This window comes from Balaenoptera borealis (genome assembly GCF_965194805.1).
Source record: "Balaenoptera borealis genome assembly, chromosome: 1".
Classification (NCBI taxonomy): domain Eukaryota; kingdom Metazoa; phylum Chordata; class Mammalia; order Artiodactyla; family Balaenopteridae; genus Balaenoptera; species Balaenoptera borealis.
Window position 1 is genome coordinate 75,481,585 of NC_138860.1, and position 19,681 is coordinate 75,501,265.

Here is a 19,681-nt window from a genome sequence, read left to right on the forward strand (position 1 = left end):
GTGAACTTAACCACAAGTTGAATTCTTCAGAGCAGGTGCTGCAACTGATTCATTTCTCTGCCCCCGAACCTCCCAAAGTGCCTGGCCACAAAAGATACTCAGCCCATGTTTGCTGAAAAACTACCCTGCTCAGTTGCATTTCCCCGACAAGGGTCAAGATTTGTCAGAGTGAGCGCCATCTTGTTCCCAGCTCACAGCCATCTCCAGAGGAGAGTGAGCAGCAGGGATGCTCTTTCAAGGGCTTTGTGGGCATTTGCATGAAAGGAAGAGAAGTTCTGACATGAATATTAGTCAGTGGAGGATCCCCAGCTCAAGCTAGAATAAGGCTCTGGGCCACAAGTGTTACAAACCCTCTTCAGACAATGGAGTGGGGCTGGAGGTCTAGAAGTTGAGACCAAGGAATATAAGGATGAGGAAAGGGAATTCAGAGACAAGAGCCAGCAAAGCAGCCATTAGGCAAAGTGTCTTGATGAATCAGTATTGCCAGGGGCCTCAGAGAAAGGACACAGGAAAATAGACAAGATGATCTTGGATGGCCTTTCTCATCCTAGTGGGTCTTTGGAACCAGGATGAACCTTGGCCCAGGGCAGCCAACGTGGCACTTCTTAGCAGTACCAATGTGGTTTTCCTATTGAATATGACTATTTTTGGTAAACTCCTTCTGTGGAAGGGATCCCAGCCAATAGCAAAGACTCAGAATTGCCAAGTAGGCCCAAGTCCTAATTGTCAGGTCCCCTTAATTTCCCTCAAGCCTACCTCATTGTTTATCAGAGCCCATCCATCTGCCTCTGAGCTCCACATTATGAAATATAAAGCAGCATGAAAAGGCAGAAAATAGCAAGGGAAGCAAGAGACCCTGCAGCAAAGAAGTATCACCTGATTTTGCCTGCTGAGTTGTCTTGGTGGTTTCCTGATGCCTCCACTATCCACCAGTCTCCTGGACAGAGAAGCCAACTCACTTTTCCAGTTTCTCGGAGTGGAAAACTACCAGTACTGGCTGCTACATGCCCAGGCGGGAGCTTGGTCCATCCTGAGCTCTGGTAGAACCTGGCAGGCAGGCTGAGGAGAAGCAGCGGCCACCAGGCCCCAGCTTCCAAGAATTATTTTCACACTGTGCTGCCAAAGTTGAGAGCCTGAAAGGGCTGCTTGTTCCATGATGTTTACCATCTCACTGTTAGCTCCAGACCACAGGCCCCCATCAATGAGTGTCCTATATGCAGCTTCCAAGAAAACACACACACGACACACAGAAGGCCTGAGGCACGAAGAGCTGACAGCTGGGCCTCTCTGGGCACAGGCAAGGTAAGACTGACGGGGGTGGGGTGCAGTTATTAGGGTCAACCAGGGGACCCAAGACAGTCTCTGGCCCAAAGGAACATTTGCAACCATAAAACCTTAGAGCCAGGACTTTAGGAAACCAATCCCTTCAACGGCTCCATGTTAAATATCAGAATCTCTGAGGCCCAGAAATGTGAATTGACTTACTCAAGGATGCACAGCTGACTAGGGTAATCAGGACTGAAATTCAGATCCCCTGATCCCTGGTTCCTCTTTCTTCAAGCTCAGGCTGCCATGACCTAGTTTTTTCAGCTCCAGAGAGGACAAGGTGATCCAGTTAAAGAAGCTGTTATTTGGGCCCCTTCTCTCCATAAGCTCTACCTAGCAGGCTACTTCAGACTGGTTCACTGTGCAGGTAAATATCTACATAAAGGGATCTTGCTAGGTGCCAAGAAAAATTATTTGGGTTCCTCTAGGTACAATGAAGTTATTTTGCCAAGACCTCTTTTGCCCAAGTCTAAATTCCCCTTAGGAACAGTTCTTTAGAATTGTAGTTTTCCTAAAAGCCCAAAGTATTTTCCAGAAACAGTTATTGCAGAGCTCCAGAATAGGGGTCCCCAAGTTATACTGGATTTCCGGGTACTGAGATGAGGGTCAGACAAGATATGTTCTTCTTCCTGGTTAACAAGGTCAGCGAAAGACTCGTAGTAAAATAGTGTGTTCATTCCCTCAACAGGGAGGTAGGTTGAAGACACAGCTGGGTAGCCATGAGTCAGGAGTTGAGAAGAAAGCCGCGGCATAGTTTGGAATCAAAACAGGTCTATGCTTAAAACTTGATTCTGCCATTTCCAAATTGCGGGACCCCCAAGACAAGTTACTAAGCCTCTCCGAACCTCAACTTCCTAGTTTTTTAATAATCCTGCCAAGCAGGGTTGTTGTGGAGATTTAATATAATGTATGCAAAGAACTTAGCACACTTCCTGGAAGGCAATAGGGCTCAGTAAATGATATCTAGGAGAAGGAGAGGGGATATTACATTCACGTTTTCTTAAGCAATTAAAAGATTTTATGGCCTTAGGAAGATTAATTAAACTTTAAGCCTCTCAGTTTAACAGTAATAATAGTACTTGTTTATAAGAATGTTGTAAGGAAATATGAGTTATATATGTCAAGTACTTAGATAGTAATGTTTAGAACAGAGTAATGCTTAGAACAGTAACATTTAATAAAGGTTAGGTGTTATTTATTTTCTTAACTATTTTTACTCTGATTCATTCTAAAAAAAAAGATTGGAATCGACTTCCAAAGCTGTATAAGATATTAAGTAAATAAATAAACAAACAAACAAGTGGAAAAATGTGGGTAAGGGGAAAGAGAACAGGGACAATAAGATAAGATGGAGCTAAGGTTTATATCCAAAATATTACATTTGGTTCTATACCTTTTGCTGGTGATGGGCCTCAAATTTGTCTCTGAGCTTCCTACTAGCCAATTCGAAAAGCAAAGCATAATCAGTTAATATGAATCACAACGGCAACGAGATAAAAGTTAACTTTTTATTTCTGTTTCCAGGTGGCATGGAGTAGCTTGCAGTAACCCTCCCCCTGAGGATAACTGGAAGAACTGAATAAAATTCACAAATCATCTACTTGAAGGCATCTGATTGCTGCTGAGGTAGTGAGAACAGAGAAACTGAAGCTTCAGAGAAGGGAGAATCTGACAGGTGGCATAACTTCTGTAGTCATGTGTAGCCCTTTGTCAACTGGAGGCAAGGGCAAGAGGCTGACTCTGGGCTTTGCACTGGTTAGAGGGTCACTAGAGGACAAAATCTAAGAGCTTTTGAAGTAGACCTGGGATCCTTCTAGCAGGCGGCTTTTTTCTTGCTCAGCACATTTGCCAAATGATGGGGCTGTGTAGAGACGCAGTGGAGAAACCTAAGGAGAAACCCTCTGAAGGGCTGAACTGAGTTTTTGAGTCTGACAAAACAAAGATTAGAGTTCAGGACCCACCAGGAAGAGAGGCCACAGAGAAAACACAAGAGTTTTTAAAAAGCACTGAATAACCAAGAATCCAATCTTATACCCTTACCAATTGCCCAGAGTGAAGAAATTCTACCCTACCAAGTAAAGGCAGATCCAACTGCTTTCACTGTTGGCCAATCTGGACTTTGGGTTCACCTCCTCTTAAGAAAATCAAAGATCCAAACACATTTCTAAAGAGAAGACCACCCCAGCCTCACAGAGAAGTGGGCCAAGTCAATTTCAGGACATCTTAATGGTTATAAATAAAGAAAAATTTGTTTGAATTTACCCCAGTATTTGTAAATTTCTTACTCTTGGCACTTCAAGAGAGGAATTTAGATTCATCCTCATAAAAGAAATTAAGGATTAATTTTACTTAATCAAGAAACACAACCAGTAGCCATAGATATGCCATGTCGTTGTTGCTGTTATCATTAGTAGTTGTAGCAGTAGTAGTAGTAGTAGCAGTAGCAGCACTAGTCGTATAGTTGTAGTAGTAGTAGGATAGCCATCCATCACTATTGAGCAAGTTCCTCAATAAGAAAAGCTATGGTGGGCTTCCCTGGTGGCGCAGTGGTTGAGAATCTGCCTGCCAATGCAGGGGACATGGGTTCGAGCCCTGGTCTGGGAAGATCCCACATGCCACGGAGCAACTGGGCCCATGAGCCACAACTACTGAGCCTGCGCGTCTGGAGCCTGTGCTCCGGAACAAGAGAGGCCGCGATAGTGAGAGGCCCGCGCACCGCGATGAAGAGTGGCCCCCGCTTGCCACAACTAGAGAAAGCCTTCACACAGAAACGAAGACCCAACACAGTCATAAATAAATAAATTAAAAAAAAAAAAAGAAAAGCTATGGCAAAGTCCTAAGTATTGGTCTAACCTACTAGAAACAAACAAACTAATATTATAGCTTTCTCAAGGTGGTTTTAGCCTGTCCCCATAGCCAGGGCTTCTCTTATGCCAGGATGAACCATTTCTTAAGTTAGCAATGCTTATACATAGAAGATACTCTTCATTGTTAGACCTTATATATTGACTACAGCTTACAGCACCCAAAAGATTAAATCTGAATCCCTCCCTTGAAAAGTCAAGAGTAAAAGCTTTACACGTATTTGGGTAAACTTAAGCACATTTTTCTTTATTTATAACCACTAAAATGCTCTGCCCACAGGCCAAAGGAGGGAGACCTTAAGCTTTTAGGAATAAACAGGGGCTGCACTCTACCTCTGCAAGGCGAAGGGCTCTCTCAGCCCTCGGACATCAGAGGCTGGACCTCTTTACTGCACATTAGTAGCTGCAGCTCAGGGAACTTCAGTCTATCATCCTTCTACTTTGCACTCCCGTCATTTAAAGGGATGATATCATATGGTCTCTTCTCAGCTTCTGAACATCTTTGTGAGATCAAGTCTCACATGGCATAATTTAGATCCATTTTTGTAGAAAAAAACAGAGAAGCCTGGGAGCTTCTTAACTTCCCTTCCTTCCTGCCTTCTTTTTATTCCTTAAATATTTATTGATTGTCTCTATAAGCCAAGCACTGTGATAGGTGTCCGTCATGAGGACACAAGAGATCGACACCACACCAAATAAGATAATAGCCAAAGTCATAAACATCTGTGAAGCAGGAAAAAAAGAAGTTGCATACTTTTTAACAACTCACCACCTCCCACTTAAGTCCCCCCCGCTCCAAAACCCTCATTGTTTTGAATGTCTTAACTTTTGCTTTACTTTACTGTGTATGTGTCCAAACCACTGAAAAATTCTGGGAGGGCTATCTTACCACATCCATGCTCTTCAGAGGCCTGTTGGCTAAGACCAAGAGCTAAGTCAACAATCACACTATTCTCCCCAGAAAAAATACACCGTCATGGATATGCTCAGCCTGGGCACACGGCCCTGAATCCCTTGGAATTAGGATGGCCGGAGTTCAGGGCTGTTAGAAACCCCTATTCTCCAAAGGTAATTTGAGTCTCTCTTGGAGACCACAAGGGATGATAATAGTCACTAATGAACACTTTTTCTCTTTCCTCCTCCATCATCTGCTTGATAGAAACTATTGTTTTATAGTGTTTGGGTTATTTTAATTTCCTTCTCTTCCAAAAGTAACAAATCACAACCCTCGATATTTGCATATAACTTTCCAAAGCCCATTGACTTCATTATCTCATTTGGTCTCCCTATAGTAACCCTGTGAAGTGCAGAAAGCAGAGTTTATTCTTCCCATTTTATAAGGGAGCAAAGTGAGGTGCAGAGATTTAACTAAAGTCACTAAGCTAGATAGTGACAGAGCTGGAACTAGAATCTAGATCTCTCAGTTGCTGTGGTCTCTTCACCATCTTTGTTGTCCTCACACTCTGCTGTCAGCACATACTCTCCACGCTGTCTATAATATGACCTCAGGGTCAAGAAGAAACACCAATTTAGGGGACAATCTAGAAAGAGGGCCCAGAGAAGCTTATTGCTTGTTTAGATTTAGAATGTCCTGATCCCAGATTTGTTGAAATCTTACAGCAAAAGGAACGTGCATCCTGGGAGGGAAGACATTGGCACAGCCTTTCATTATCACTGGGTGAAGGCAAAGCCTTTGATCGGAAACACTTGTCACATACTGAGGATCCTAAAAATCATGTGGTTCCTGTTTTTGGCAACACCTTGACCTCATCTTTGCCCTATGACCCCTCAGTGACAACCACCTCCAGCCTCTTGTTTTTCTATTTGTGGCTCTGTGCCTTTACTTGAGCTCAGTGCTCTCCCTTCCTCTTTTCACTGAGACTGGCAAATTCCTTTATCTCTGGGTCACACTCATACCTCCACCATCTCAGCCAGCATGACATTGGAGACTTGATGTGATTGGGTAGCACAAACATTCAGTGAGTCTAACACTCCAGGAGGCGGTAGAGCACAGAGGTCAAGAATGTGCTCCCCGGAGGAGGATCACATCCCAGCTCTGCTACTTGGCTAGGTCTATAATCTTGAGTTACCTAATGTTTCTGGGCCTCAATTTCCCCTCGGTGAAACTGGAATAACAATATCACCTACTTCATAAGATGATTGTGAAGATTAAATTTGTTGATGCCACTTAGAATGGTACCAGGAATATATTAAGTGCTCATTAAATATTAGTTGGTATTCTTCTTCAAAATTTGCATTCTCTTTTCCCCCATTTGGCACAACTAAGAGTGCTTAAGGGGCAAATGAGTTCCTGTTATCCCCAGAGAAAGATCCTTTTACTGGCAGGAAGGATACCAAAGGCCACCCTGAGGCTAGACTCGATCAACAAACATACAAGCAAGAAAGAGCCAATCTGGGCAGCAGCTAGCATTGCTCACTTACGAGAAATTCAACCCAGGAGGTGCCTTCCCAGGGCCCTGCTCAAGCCATATAAGGTACACACGTACACATACATACAAACACACAGCCTTAGCACCTCAGGCCTGATTTCAGAAACCTGGAACTAGCACCACATTCTGATTAACAGTTGAGGCCCCATAAACCCTCTCAGCACATCTCTGGAGAAAATGAATAATGAGAACCCTGGGAAACAAAAATGATTTTTCAGTATGGAAATGTGTGTAGGTAATGTAGCAGGTATCAGCCTTGGTGGGGGACGAGGGAGTGGGGAGAAGGGGGCAACTCTGTGCAGAAAGCACCAGAGCATCTCCAGTACTTTGGTTTCTTTGCAAGGGTGAGTTGGTCCGGAAGGGCTTCTAGCTCTAGCCTTGCTTGCTGAGTGTGCTAACAAGATCGAGGTTCCAAGTGTGACCTCTATAAGATCCTGTTGTCTTACCCTATTCCTTGGCTTCAGGCTGTCCCTCAAACCCAAATTACCTCTCACCCCTATAAATGTACATCAGAAGTCACAGAAAGGAAACCATGAGGCTGCCCAGCTACACATGATTATTAGAGAAAGATCATTTCCTCAAATGGCTCCCAGAGGAGTGGGTAGTCTGGTGGAAGAAACCTGGGGTCCCTGCTTTGCCATTAGCTATGTGTGCAGTCATGGACAAATCATTCACCCCCTTTGATGCCCAGTTCCTTTATCTGTAAGATGAGAAGGAAGGACTTAAATATTTCTAAGGTTCATTGCAGCATGAATAGCCTAGGATTCTAGGTCCCTAGACCCTAAGAACTCACTGAATGCAGGACTGATGCTGGAAAGAATAAAACCACAGGGATGAACCGAAAACCAATTTGGAGCCAGTAGGAGAACTCCTCTCTGAATCTCAAACCCTTAATGTCTTTGTTCCTCCTTTCAAAGTGGGAACATTCCAGATACCAAAGGAGGACTCCCCCACCCCAGAGCTCTGAACTGCTAGCAAGTTGCCTGCTTCCTATGCGGGGAAAATCTAGGATGGAAATGCGAAGTCCCAGCATTGCCTTGCCCTGGCTCTGTACCATGGATCCTAAATGCCTGGGTTGCCTGTTGGGGAGAAGAGGTGTTTCTCCCTTTTCCAACCACAAGTAGTTGTCACAAGCCAAGTCAGGAGAGTGGAGCCAATTGCCCCTGTGCTCTTCACATACAGCAGTTATCTAGATGGCTGAGTGAGTCCTCAGGACTTCAGGTTTTCAGGACTAGGTTTTCAGGATAACCAGGTTACTTCTATTTCTTCCTCCTACCTGGAACTCCACAAGGTTCTGGACCCTTAATGGCCACTGAAACACTGGTTTTATACATTCTGGAGGAGCCTGACCCTGGTGACTGATGAAACAACTTCAATAGCCAGGCGTATTCTTGTACTTCATTGTGGAGTCTAGAGGTGTCCATTTCCCATGGAGGTAGCCTCGGCTCTCCTATTAAGTCCAGTAGCCCCAGCCCAAGTTAAGAAAGAGGGTTCTTGACCCACGGACCCTACCGGAGGATGGCAAACTGCCCTATTGGGTCCTTCGCTCATCACCCTGCATGTGTACTCTCCCTCCCTCCCAGCCATTGCTTGTGCTATTTCTTCTGTCTAAAAGGTTTCCTCTTGGACCCACCTCTAGAGAAAAAGATGCCCTAGGGAAGGTGGCTTCTAGTACTATGAAGCTCCTGCAGGCTAGGCTGGGGCAGGGTTTCTGGACTCAACTTCTCACTAGGGAGCATTTTAGGATTTACATTGTAAAAATATTCATCAGCTATCTCCTATGTGTTTAGCCTTAAAGGCAAGATTCTTCTGAAGTTCAGGCTTTAGATCCTTGAGCCTGGGAAGTGGCAGGGAGCTGGGGACAAATGGTCTTTCTTACAAAGAATAGCCATGCAAGTTCAGGGACCCTGTTTCCAAGCCCAAAGCCTAGCAATATCTTCCAATATGGGCAGTAAAGTTCCCATACCACTAAATCATAGTAGGTTTGTGACAAAGGATCTCATACATTATCTAATCCTACTTCATTTTACTACTGGTGAAAGGATTAAGAAAGTACAAAGGAAAATATAATGACTTAGTGTTATGCAACTAATTTAAGACCAAGCCAAGGGAAGCAACCTAAATGTCTTTCAACAGATGAATGGATCAAGAAGATGTGGTGTATATATACAATGGAATACTACTCAACCATAAAAAATAATGAAATTTTGCCATTTCACCAACATGAATGGAACTGGAGGGCATTATGTTAAGTGAAATAAGTCAGACAAAGACAAATACTGTATGATATCATTTATATGTGGAATCTAAAAAATACAACAAACTAGTGAATATAATGAGAAAGAAGCAGACTCACAGATATGAAGAACAAACTAGTGGTTACCAGAGGGGAGAGAGAAGCAGGGAGGGGCAATACCAGAGGGGAGAGTAGGGGATTAAAAGGTGCAAACTATTAGGTATAAAACAAGCTACAAGGATATACTGTACAAAATGGGGAATATAGGCACTATTTTATAATAACTATAAATGGAGTATAACCTTAAAAAATTGTGAATCCCTACATTGTACACCTATAATATTGTACAGCAACTACACTTCAATTAAATGAAAAAAAAAAAAAAAAAAAAAACAAGCCGGGATTGTAACTAGGATTGTTCTCAAAATAATTTTCTAAGTGAGTTAAATATTATTTTCCAAATGAACTGCAAATCATTCATTAGAATGTTCTAATAATATCCAAATCATTTGATGATTTGTAGAAATGTTGTTCAGAAATTGTTGGTATGATTCTTTGATGCAGATGCCAATAGCTAAATGATTCTCCTGAGACAAGATGTTGACAGAGGGAACTGCCTCAAACTTTTCCAATGACTTCCTCCTTGAACTGACAGTCAGTAGGTCCCAATCCCTGATGCACTGTTGCAGCTAGAAGAGGGCTAGGCACACTTTTCACACTTCAAGACTATGTACACACACCTGTATGTCAGTATTTCCCATGTGGACTTGCAAACCTTCCACAGCAGCCCATAGTGACAATACCAGTTTCAACACTGCCACTACTGGAAATGCTACTAACATCACCTGACCCACTACCTGCTTTGCTGCCACTGTCAAAACTCCAGTGCTTCATAGCAGTGAGCCACCAGCCCAACTGCCCTCATGCCTTGACCTGTATCACACTAGCACTACTCTGCAGCCTCCATGGGGGTGGCAACTGTAGGACACTTATGATCTCAGTTGTAGAGAATTTCTCTAAATAGCAACATTATTCTCCCTCTGTTGGCTTCTGCTTCTTTGTCTAGATTGATATTTTTAAATATTCAATATCCTTATTATGAATAAGTCATACTAAGACAGAAGACTCACTGACCAATGGCCATGGTGAAATCTTCAAAATGAGCTTAAATCAGTGTTTGTTTTAGACTTTATATATTAATTGAATTTAATGCTTAGCCCAGTTACTATTTGCCAAACAATAATTATACTTAATAATCCATTAAAACATATTTCAATATTTTAACAATAGATTGTATATAAGATTTGTTTACAACCCAATTCTCCTAACTTAACGCCAACATTTCATCTACTTATACCAAATGGCCAGCCTGTGGGGAAAATCTAACTGGCCAAGAATTTACTCTATTACTTTCAGTCCTTCGGTGACACCAATAAGGACTTCTGAAAAGTCATCCTTAAATCAACACGCATTTATTATGTACCTACTCTGAGTTCATCATTGTGTGCGAGCCCTAAGCCTCCATGAACCCCAAGCTTTGCGACTAGACTCACTGCTTCCCACTGCTTGTCTCCAGCTTAACTTGGTAAAATACCAGAAATGGTAGAGGGAAGTATTATCCCCTCAACATACCTCAAATATTCCATGTTCCTATAAAGATCTTTGCAAGTCAAGACCTTTATTTCTTTTTCCTTGGCAGAAAGAGCCAGTAGAAATAGTTGATGCCAGGAATGGGGGAAAATGTTTTAAAGATAACTGCTTGCTGTCTTCAAACAGCCTGTTTTCTGTTCCAGGGCTACAGCAATGTTGTCAAACACAGATGGCTAGCTCTTTTGGTTTAGTCATTTAAATAGCCTCATGTCATACCAGTCTCTATGAGTGTGCCAAGCACCAAAACATCCTACCATTCTGTGCATTCACAGCAACTCTTCCTTGGAGACCAAAGCAGGGAGAATGACACTGGGCTTGGTAAATGTAGTAGGAGGCAACCAGACTTCAACTAGGTGAGAGGAATACAAAGCAGAAAAATGAAAGAATGGTGTCAAAGTTCAGATCTGAGATGCACCAACTAAGCTTATTATAAGAAAGTAATAAGGTGAGAATTTCACAAATGTACACTCATGCTATATGAAGAAGAGGAAATGAAAATGCCCTCAGGAATCCAAATATAGAATGAAGCCACTGGAATGCTCATACACTGCCATGGGGTGTCATATTGGTAAAATCACTTTGGAAAACTCTTTGGCCACATGTAGAAAAACAGATTATATGAAACATATAAGTCACTTCTAGGTATACACTCAAGTCTTTTGACTTGAGTATATACCTCTATCAAAAGACCTTTACAAGAAGGGTTACAGGAGCTTTATTCATAATGAGCTCAAACTGGAAATGATCCAAATTCCCATCCACAGTAGACTGAATAAATAAAATATTCAAATAAAATAATAATATACAACAATGGAAACATTCACCAACTGCATGCAATGATATGGATGAATATCATGAACAAAATATTGAATGAAAGAAGCCAGACACAAAAGATGACTCCACTTATATAAAGTACAAAAACAGGAAGAATGAATTTATGTTGTTAGAAAACAAAATAATGACTACTCTTGGGGTGAGGGTGGGGAAAATTGACTGAAAGAGAGTGTGAGGAGAGCTTCTGAAGTGCTGGTACAGTTCTGTTTCTTAATCTGGATACTGCTTAGATGGATGTGCTCAGTTTGTAAAATTCATCAAATTGAGCACTTATGCTATATCTACTTTCCTATATTTATATTTGTGGCAAAATGAAAAAAATGACTTCAACCCTTCACACTTCCCTTCCCTGAAGGTATTGAGACCTTCCCTGTGTAATTTTTTGTGCTCTCCACTCTGACTCTGGGCTTGGCCACGTGACTTGCTTTGGACAATGATATCTCAGAGAATATGACTCAAGCACTGGCTTGAAACATGCTACATGTTTCCCTTTCTGCTCTAGCTGCTGTGCAATTTCCATTAAAACATATCTATACTAATCTGCTGGAAGAGAGCACAGCAAAGTTGCCCCAGTTGTCAGAGCCAAGGCCATCCTCAATGAGCCAATAACCAGCTTACTCCCAGATATGTGCATGAATCCAGAAGAGACCAGAAGAATAGTCCAACAAAGACCAGACTAAATCACCAATTTTGCATAAGTTGTTATGCGGCATTACTATGGTAATAGACAAGTGATACAATTGTATACTTCAATTTAAAGTTAAAATATACATGTAATTTTAAAAATTGGGGGAAGGGGACTAACATACCTATTTTTGAGCATGGCCACACCCTGTAGGAAAGAGAAACTGCCTGAGATCCTACAAGACCAGGGTCCCCAAAGCATAACATGACATCCAAGTAAAATACAGGCCTCAGACAGCCAAACATAACTAGAAAACCAACCTGCAGAATTTCTCCAAGCTATCTAAAAATTCTCTCCTTCAGTATCCCAGAAGATGAAGAAGCAAATGTTTGCTTCTTCCATTTCCCATTTTTTAAAATTTTCCTTTTATTCTACCCTACTCCATATAAGAAGCCCTTTCACAATATTCAACATGTCATAGAGAGAGTATAGTAATTTCTGTTCCTGCTATGGCCAGGTTTCACCATGGAGGGAAAAAAAGGGAGGGAGGAATGACCTTTTGGGCCCCTTAGCAGTGCCTTTACCAAGATGAACATTGATGGGCTTGAGTGTTCAGCTGTCTTCCAGCGTGGGGCTGAGCAATGGCTGTGTTACCTGGGTTAACCTGAGCTTTTGCAGAACTCAAGATAGGCAGCAGCAGGAGCAGCACCAAGGGCATTCTGGGAATCAGGATCATCTCAGAAGATGGTGTTGGAACTGGAGCCTGCAGCCCACCAAAAATGCAGGAAAACAAGAAAGACAAGGAGAGGAAATGAGTGAGGCAGTTACTTTCGACATGAATGAACACAGCTTGCATCTTTGTGTTCTTACAGTGTTTATTTCTATTTCAGAACTTTAAATCACGAATTTTAATACTTGAATGGGACATTCAATAGTCACATACTATAAAAATTTTCAGACTCTGGGACATTCAATAGTTATGTAATATAAGAATTTTCAAACTCTATTAGATCATATACTCATGGAATTAAAATTAGCCAAACTATAGGTGGGTAACAAAGTTTTAGTAAGATAAATACTTACCCAAATTGTGAATGGTGATAAAGTAAAACTTACATTTACAATGTTTTCATAATTTTAAGATTGATTCCAGTATTAAACCAAGAAAAACATTCAATGACGTTAATGTGTTTGCCTTTCAAAAGATGTAAGGTCAATATTTATCCTAATTTATTAGCTCTGGAATGATACCTGAAATTCTGTATTTTTAAGCTCCCCCAGAATAATCCATGTTATTAATGGATTAGAGTTGAGACATCAGCATGAACTCACATTTAGCTTAATAGAGATATAGATGGTCACATATGGAAATATTTATAGATATGTGTACACACAGTACACACACACATATATCTATCTCCTTGCTATATAACCTAAGAGGGCCTAGAAGCAATGACACCCCAAGAGCAGTGAGCAAACCTAGTACCCAGATCTTGACTTCTAATACCATTCTCCAATAAAAGGAACCAGGGTTCCTTGGAGAAACTGCTAATTCCAGGACTAGGGCAGGAAATACGATGATCTTGGAGAATCTTTTAGTGCCAGATGAGCCTGGAGAATTTTTAGTGCCCCAAATTGAGAAAGCATACACAAAAATGATGGGGATATGGCAAAGGAACACGGAGCCAACAGAAGGAGTTCCCAGTGGCCAAAGCTGGAACAACTTAAGCAACAAAATGAATAAAGTAGTATTGGATTATAACTCAAGATATAAAATAAATATTTACAAGTCCATGTTGATATAAATAAATGATTGAATAAACAAATGGAGGAGAGTAGACAAATTTCTCATGCAAAAGAATTCTAAATAATTTATGTAGATACTCTCTACTCTTAAAGAGGTGGTGCATAACCACCCCTCTCACTTCCCCACCCCCGACTCCTTAAGTGTGAGCTGTACACAGTGACTTTCTTCAAAGAGTATAGTATGGAAATGGAGAAGGTAATTTTTCAGTAGAGAAACATGACAAACACTACCTCAAGCCAGATGATCAAGGTTAGCATCAACTTTGATAAGTCACACTGATAGTATGTATCCTTGATATGATGTGATGAGAATGGCACTTAGCCTCTGTGGTCTTTTTCCCAAAAACCCATTACTCCAGCCTAATCATGAGAAACACATCAGACAAATCTCAATTGAGGGAAATTCTACAAAATTCCTGATACATAATCCTCAAAACTGTCATGGTCACCCAAGACTAGGAAGTCTGGGAAACCAACACAGCTAAGGGAGACAAAGAAGACAGGATGACTAAATGTAATGTGACATCCTGGATGGGATCCTGGAACAGAAAAAGGACATGTGGGGAAGACTGAGGAAATCTGAATAAAGTAGAGACTTTAGTTAATAATGATGTGTCAATATTGGTTCATTAACTACGACATATGTACTACACTAATGTAAGATGTTAATAATAGGGGAAACTGGGTAGTGGGTAAATAGGAAATCTATGTACCATCTTTGCAATGATTCTGTAAATATAACACTGTTCAAGAATAAAGTTTATTTAAAAAAGAAAGTCTCTTCCAGGTAACACTAATAGTCAACAGACACTGGATCCACTGTTAGAAAAAATATGTAAAACAAAATTATAAAGGGAGACAAAATCCCTTTAAGCTTGAGTGATCAGAAAAGGTTTCATGAGGAAATCAGCATCTGATCAGATTCTTGAAGGATGAATAAGATTTTAATGGGCAATAATGGGAATAGAGTAAATAATAGGATGACATAGCTAAGACACTTTTTTGAGGAAATAGGAGCTTTCTATGATGTTTTCTAGGCAGTAGAACTCTGACCCACCCAAAGTGGTAAGAAAAAAACATAGGTATTCAGATAGTTCTGCCTGAAGGGGATGGTGCCAAAAACTAATCAAACACAAAAGACTAAAGGGGCGTCATGGTAGGGGGCAGGGGCAAGTGATCCACAGACAACAAAAGGGTGATGACCATAATTTCATGACATTGATTTGGAGAGATAAAATATGTCTCAGTGCCTACTCACTGCCAGCAGCAGGAACACTGTGTTTCTATAAATGAGTCCACAAACAAACATGCTCAGAAAAGAAACACACAGGCAGACCTTGGAGACATTGATCTTGGCTGTAGTCTAGCACTAACCCATGACCATGATCCAGGATGTCCTTCTACAAAGATCTGAGCTCCCTGTGAGCAGCCATTCAGCCTTGCGAGCACTGCCTTGGGTAACCACCCTCTCTTAGCAGCCTTTTGAAGAAGAGTGCTACAATTCTCTTTCATGACACCTTCCTTGTGGGTTCTTGGCCATTACTTTCTCCCCTCCATGACCTTCCCCAGTGGTTCCTTCTTCAAGGACTGTCTCCTACACCTCATTCCCTTCACACACTGAATTTGCTTCTATTAGATCCTCCATAACATTGTTATAAAATTACCCGTTTAATAATTAGCTTCAAAATGACTCATTCTTGTATCTCCAAAAGAATACATTATATCTCGTACAAAGGAGGTTCTCAAAAACAGTTTTTAACTGAACTAAGGATTCACAAGTTGCTCAAAATGTGTTGACTGAATTTTCTTTTGGAAACACTTACTTGGTTGCAGGCTGTGAATCTCCAATACCAGTGATTATTTCTGCTTTGTTTGCTTAAAATTAGGGTGTCCAGCAGCTAACAAACACAAAAGAACCATTAACAAACCTAGGAGTACTATAACTATACCATGGATATCTAACACGTGCCAAGGACTACCTCATGTAATATTCACAGTAACCCAATGAGGTTTGTTTTCATCAGTAAGGTAATTGAGGAGGAAGAGGTTAAAACTGATCTGGTTACACAGCTGATAGGCACCAAAACTCATACATGAACCCAGGGTTTGTATCGCTCTAAAATCCACTTAGGTCCTTCTGTTGCTGTTTATTTTGTTTTTCTCTTTGTTTGTCATTATACTACACTCTCCTTTTTTTTTTTTTTTTAACATCTTTATTGGAGTATAATTGCTTTACAATGGTGTGTTAGTTTCTGCTTTATAACAAAGTGAATCAGTTATACATATACATATGTTCCCATATCTCTTCCCTCTTGCGTCTCCTTCCCTCCCACTCTCCCTATCCCACCCCTCTAGGTGGTCACAAACCACTGAGCTGATCTCCCTGTGCTGTGCAGCTGCTTCCCACTAGCTATCTATTTTACGTTTGGTAGTGTATATATGTCCATGCCACTCTCTCACTTTGTCACAGCTTACCCTTCCCCCTCCCCATATCCTCAAGTCCATTCTCTAGTAGGTCTGTGTCTTTATTCCTGTCTTACCCCTAGGTTCTTCATGACCTTTTTTTTTTTTTCCTTAGATTCCATATATATGTGTTAGCATACGGTATTTGTTTTTCTCTTTCTGACTTACTTCACTCTGTATGACAGACTCTAGGTCCAACCACCTCACTACAAATAACTCAATTTCTTTTCTTTTTATGGCTGAGTAATATTCCATTGTGTATATATGCCACATCTTCTTTATCCATTCATCTGTTGATGGACACTTAGGTTGCTTCCATGTCCTGGCTATTGTAAATAGAGCTGCAATGAACATTTTGGTACATGACTCTTTTTGAATTATGGTTTTCTCAGGGTATATGCCCAGTAGTGGGATTGCTGGGTCATATGGTACAGCCACTATGGAGAACAGTATAGAGGTTCCTTAAAAAACTACACTTTCCTTTGATCTGGCCTCTGCTACGTCACCAGAGCTACACTCCTGCTCAACATTTCTATTTAGCTACTTTCAGACTTCTTTCATTTTTTTCTTTCATTTCCTACCACCTCAGGGCCTCTGTTAAAAAGTTTCATTCCTCTCTTCATCTGGTTCAAATCTCCATTCAATGGTTACTTCCTCAGTGAAATATTCTCTTACCCCCTTGATTGTACAGGCACTGAAAGAATCTTATAATTCTTCTACGTAGAAATGATCATAGTTTATAATTGTATATTCGTTGCTGTGGTTGTCATATTAATGTCTGCACCCCCATAAGCTCCATGTTTATTTTACTCACCATTGCATTCCCAGCACTTACCAGAGTGCTGGATAAATAGTTGCAGAATGAATTAATGATTGTCTTGAGCCACATATTCAGTGATTGTATCTGGCTATTCCAAATTCCATACCCTGAAAGGAAGTATCTCCAAAGTTTGTAATAAACAGACATCACCGTTTACTGCCTCTTTGAATGAATTTTTTCCAAAGGTTCAATATTTAAGCAATGTGACGTGAATAGAATCCATAAACATACATGGAAGAATTTCAAGAAGACAAAAGGTCCTTCTCTACCCACTTCTTTGGTTAACAGTGCAAATTCCTTTGAAAAAAATTTATTCAAACCTTAAAAATAAAAATAAAAAGTCATTGGCCTTCATTCATTCGTTCAGCAACTATTTTCTGAAAGTCTATTAGGTGCTGTTCTAGGTGCTAAAAAAGGCAGTGAAGACCCCTGTCATCATGGAGCTTATAATACACAAGCAAACAAATAAATAAATAAGAAACCTAAAAAGATATACATGCCATGAAGACAATAAAATGCTGTAATGTGATGGAGAACGGATGAGGGCTATTTCAGGTAAGGTGGTCAGGAAAGGCCTCCCTAAATACAGGATTGACAAATAAATAGATAAATAGAACAATGAAGAGAATAGACAATACTCATATACACAAGAAAAAACTCATATATAAGTGGGAACTTTCTATATGAGAAAAGGGGCATTTAGAATCAGTGAAAAGTTTCAGATGATTCAATAGCATTTTCAAAAACAAATAAAGGTATCTTCATATCTCACACAAAAATAAAGAGCCCAAAATGTAAAAATAGAACTATAAAATTATTTTTGGAAAATATTGAAAATCTACTGTGAGCTAAAGGAAAACCTGCATAAATGAGACATAGAAAGCAAAATCCACAAATGAAAAGAATGATAAATTTTTTCATCAAAATTCAAAACATCTTTGAGGTAAATGACATCATAAACTTAATAGACAAACAACAGGCTAAGATAAATATTTGAAATTTTAGAACAAAACAATGTGCATGTATTTTTCTGGTATAAATAAATAACCTCTATAAATCATTTTTTAAAAAACCACTAGAAAAATGGGCCAAATCAATAAAAAGCATTTAACGGAGGAAAAATATAATGCCAGTAAACATCTAAAAGCACTCAACCTCACTAGAATCAGAAAGACAAACATTAAAGCAGTAGTTGAATACCAATTTTATCCATCAGATTGGCAAAAATTTTGTGTGAAACTATGAAATTTGGCAGTAGTGTGGAGAAACAGATACTCTCATACTCTGCCACTGGGTATACAAATTAAAAGATACTTAAAACTTATATATAGACTCTGATCCATACATTTCACTTATAATTTACCCTAGGGAAAGATTTACATATGTGCACAATGAGGTAGGCACAAAGAAGTACTTTGCAATATTTTTAAAAATTATATTTTATTACGGTAAGAACAATTAATATGACCTTCCCTCAACAAATTTTTATTTTTTTCTTTTTATTTTTTTAAATTTTTAAATTTAATTTTATTTATTTTTTTATACAGCAGGTTTTTTTAGTCATCAATTTTATACACATCAGTGTATACATGTCAATCCCAATCGCACAATTCATCACACCACCCCCCTCACCCCTCCACCGCTTTCCCCCCTTGGTGTCCTTATGTTTGTTCTCTACATCTGTGTCTCAATTTCTGCCCTGCAGACCGGTTCATCTGTACCATTTTTCTAGGTTCCACAGATATGCGTTAATATACAATATTTGTTTTTCTCTTTCTGACTTACTTCACTCTGTATGACAGTCACTAGATCCATCCACGTCTCAAAAAATGACCCAATTTCATTCCTTTTTATGGCTGAGTAATATTCCATTGTATATATGTACCAAATCTTCTTTATCCATTTGTCTGTCGATGGGCATTTAGGTAGCTTCCATGACCTGGCTATTGTAAATAGTACTGCAATGAACACTGGGGTGCATGTGTCTTTTTGAATTATGGTTTTCTCTGGGTACATGCCCAGTAGTGGGATTGCTGGATCATATGGTAGTTCTATTTTTAGTTTTTTAAGGAACCTCCATACTGTTCTCCATAGTGGTTGTATCAATTTACATTCCCACCAACAGTGCAAGAGGGTTCCCTTTTATCCACACCCCCTCCAGCATTTGTTGTTTGTAGATTTTCTGATGATGCCCATTCTAACTGGTGTGAGGTGATACCTCATTGTAGTTTTGATTTGCATTTCTCTAATAATTAGTGATGTTGAGCATCTTTTCATGTGCTTCTTGGCCATCTGTATGTCTTCTTTGGAGAAATGTCTATTTAGGTCTTCTGCCCATTTTTGGATTGGGTTGTTTGTTTTTTTAATATCGAGCTGCATGAGCTGTTTATATATTTTGGAGATTAATCCTTTGTCCATTGATTTGTTTGCAAATGTTTTCTCCCATTCTGAGGGTTGTCTTTTCATCTTGTTTATGGTTTCCTTTGCTGTGCAAAAGCTTTTAAGTTTCATTAGGTCCCATTTGTTTATTTATGTTTTTATTTCCATTACTCTAGGAGGTGGACCAAAAAAAGATCTTGCTGTGATTTATGTCAAAGAGTGTTGTTC

General features: G+C 40.1%; 2 protein-coding genes across 4 annotated transcripts in view; one reads left to right on the forward strand and one right to left on the reverse strand.

The window, feature by feature from the left end:
• DDR2 (discoidin domain receptor tyrosine kinase 2) overlaps positions 1-19,681 on the reverse strand; it is a 161,814-nt gene that overhangs the window by 49,309 nt on the left and 92,824 nt on the right. For 2 of the 3 annotated variants that reach the window (XM_082405224.1, XM_082405223.1), the window contains exon 3: positions 12,640-12,748. The exons of the other annotated variant lie outside the window; for it this stretch is intronic. In XM_082405224.1, the coding sequence (XP_082261350.1) occupies positions 12,640-12,721 (82 nt within the window). In that variant the 5' untranslated portion in view covers positions 12,722-12,748. The remainder of the gene's footprint in view (positions 1-12,639; positions 12,749-19,681) is intronic. 3 annotated transcript variants of the gene reach the window in all.
• SH2D1B (SH2 domain containing 1B) overlaps positions 12,755-19,681 on the forward strand; it is a 333,978-nt gene continuing 327,051 nt past the window's right edge. Inside the window, exon 1 of the mRNA XM_082407664.1 lies at positions 12,755-19,173. The gene's annotated coding sequence lies outside the window, so the exon portion shown is untranslated. The remainder of the gene's footprint in view (positions 19,174-19,681) is intronic.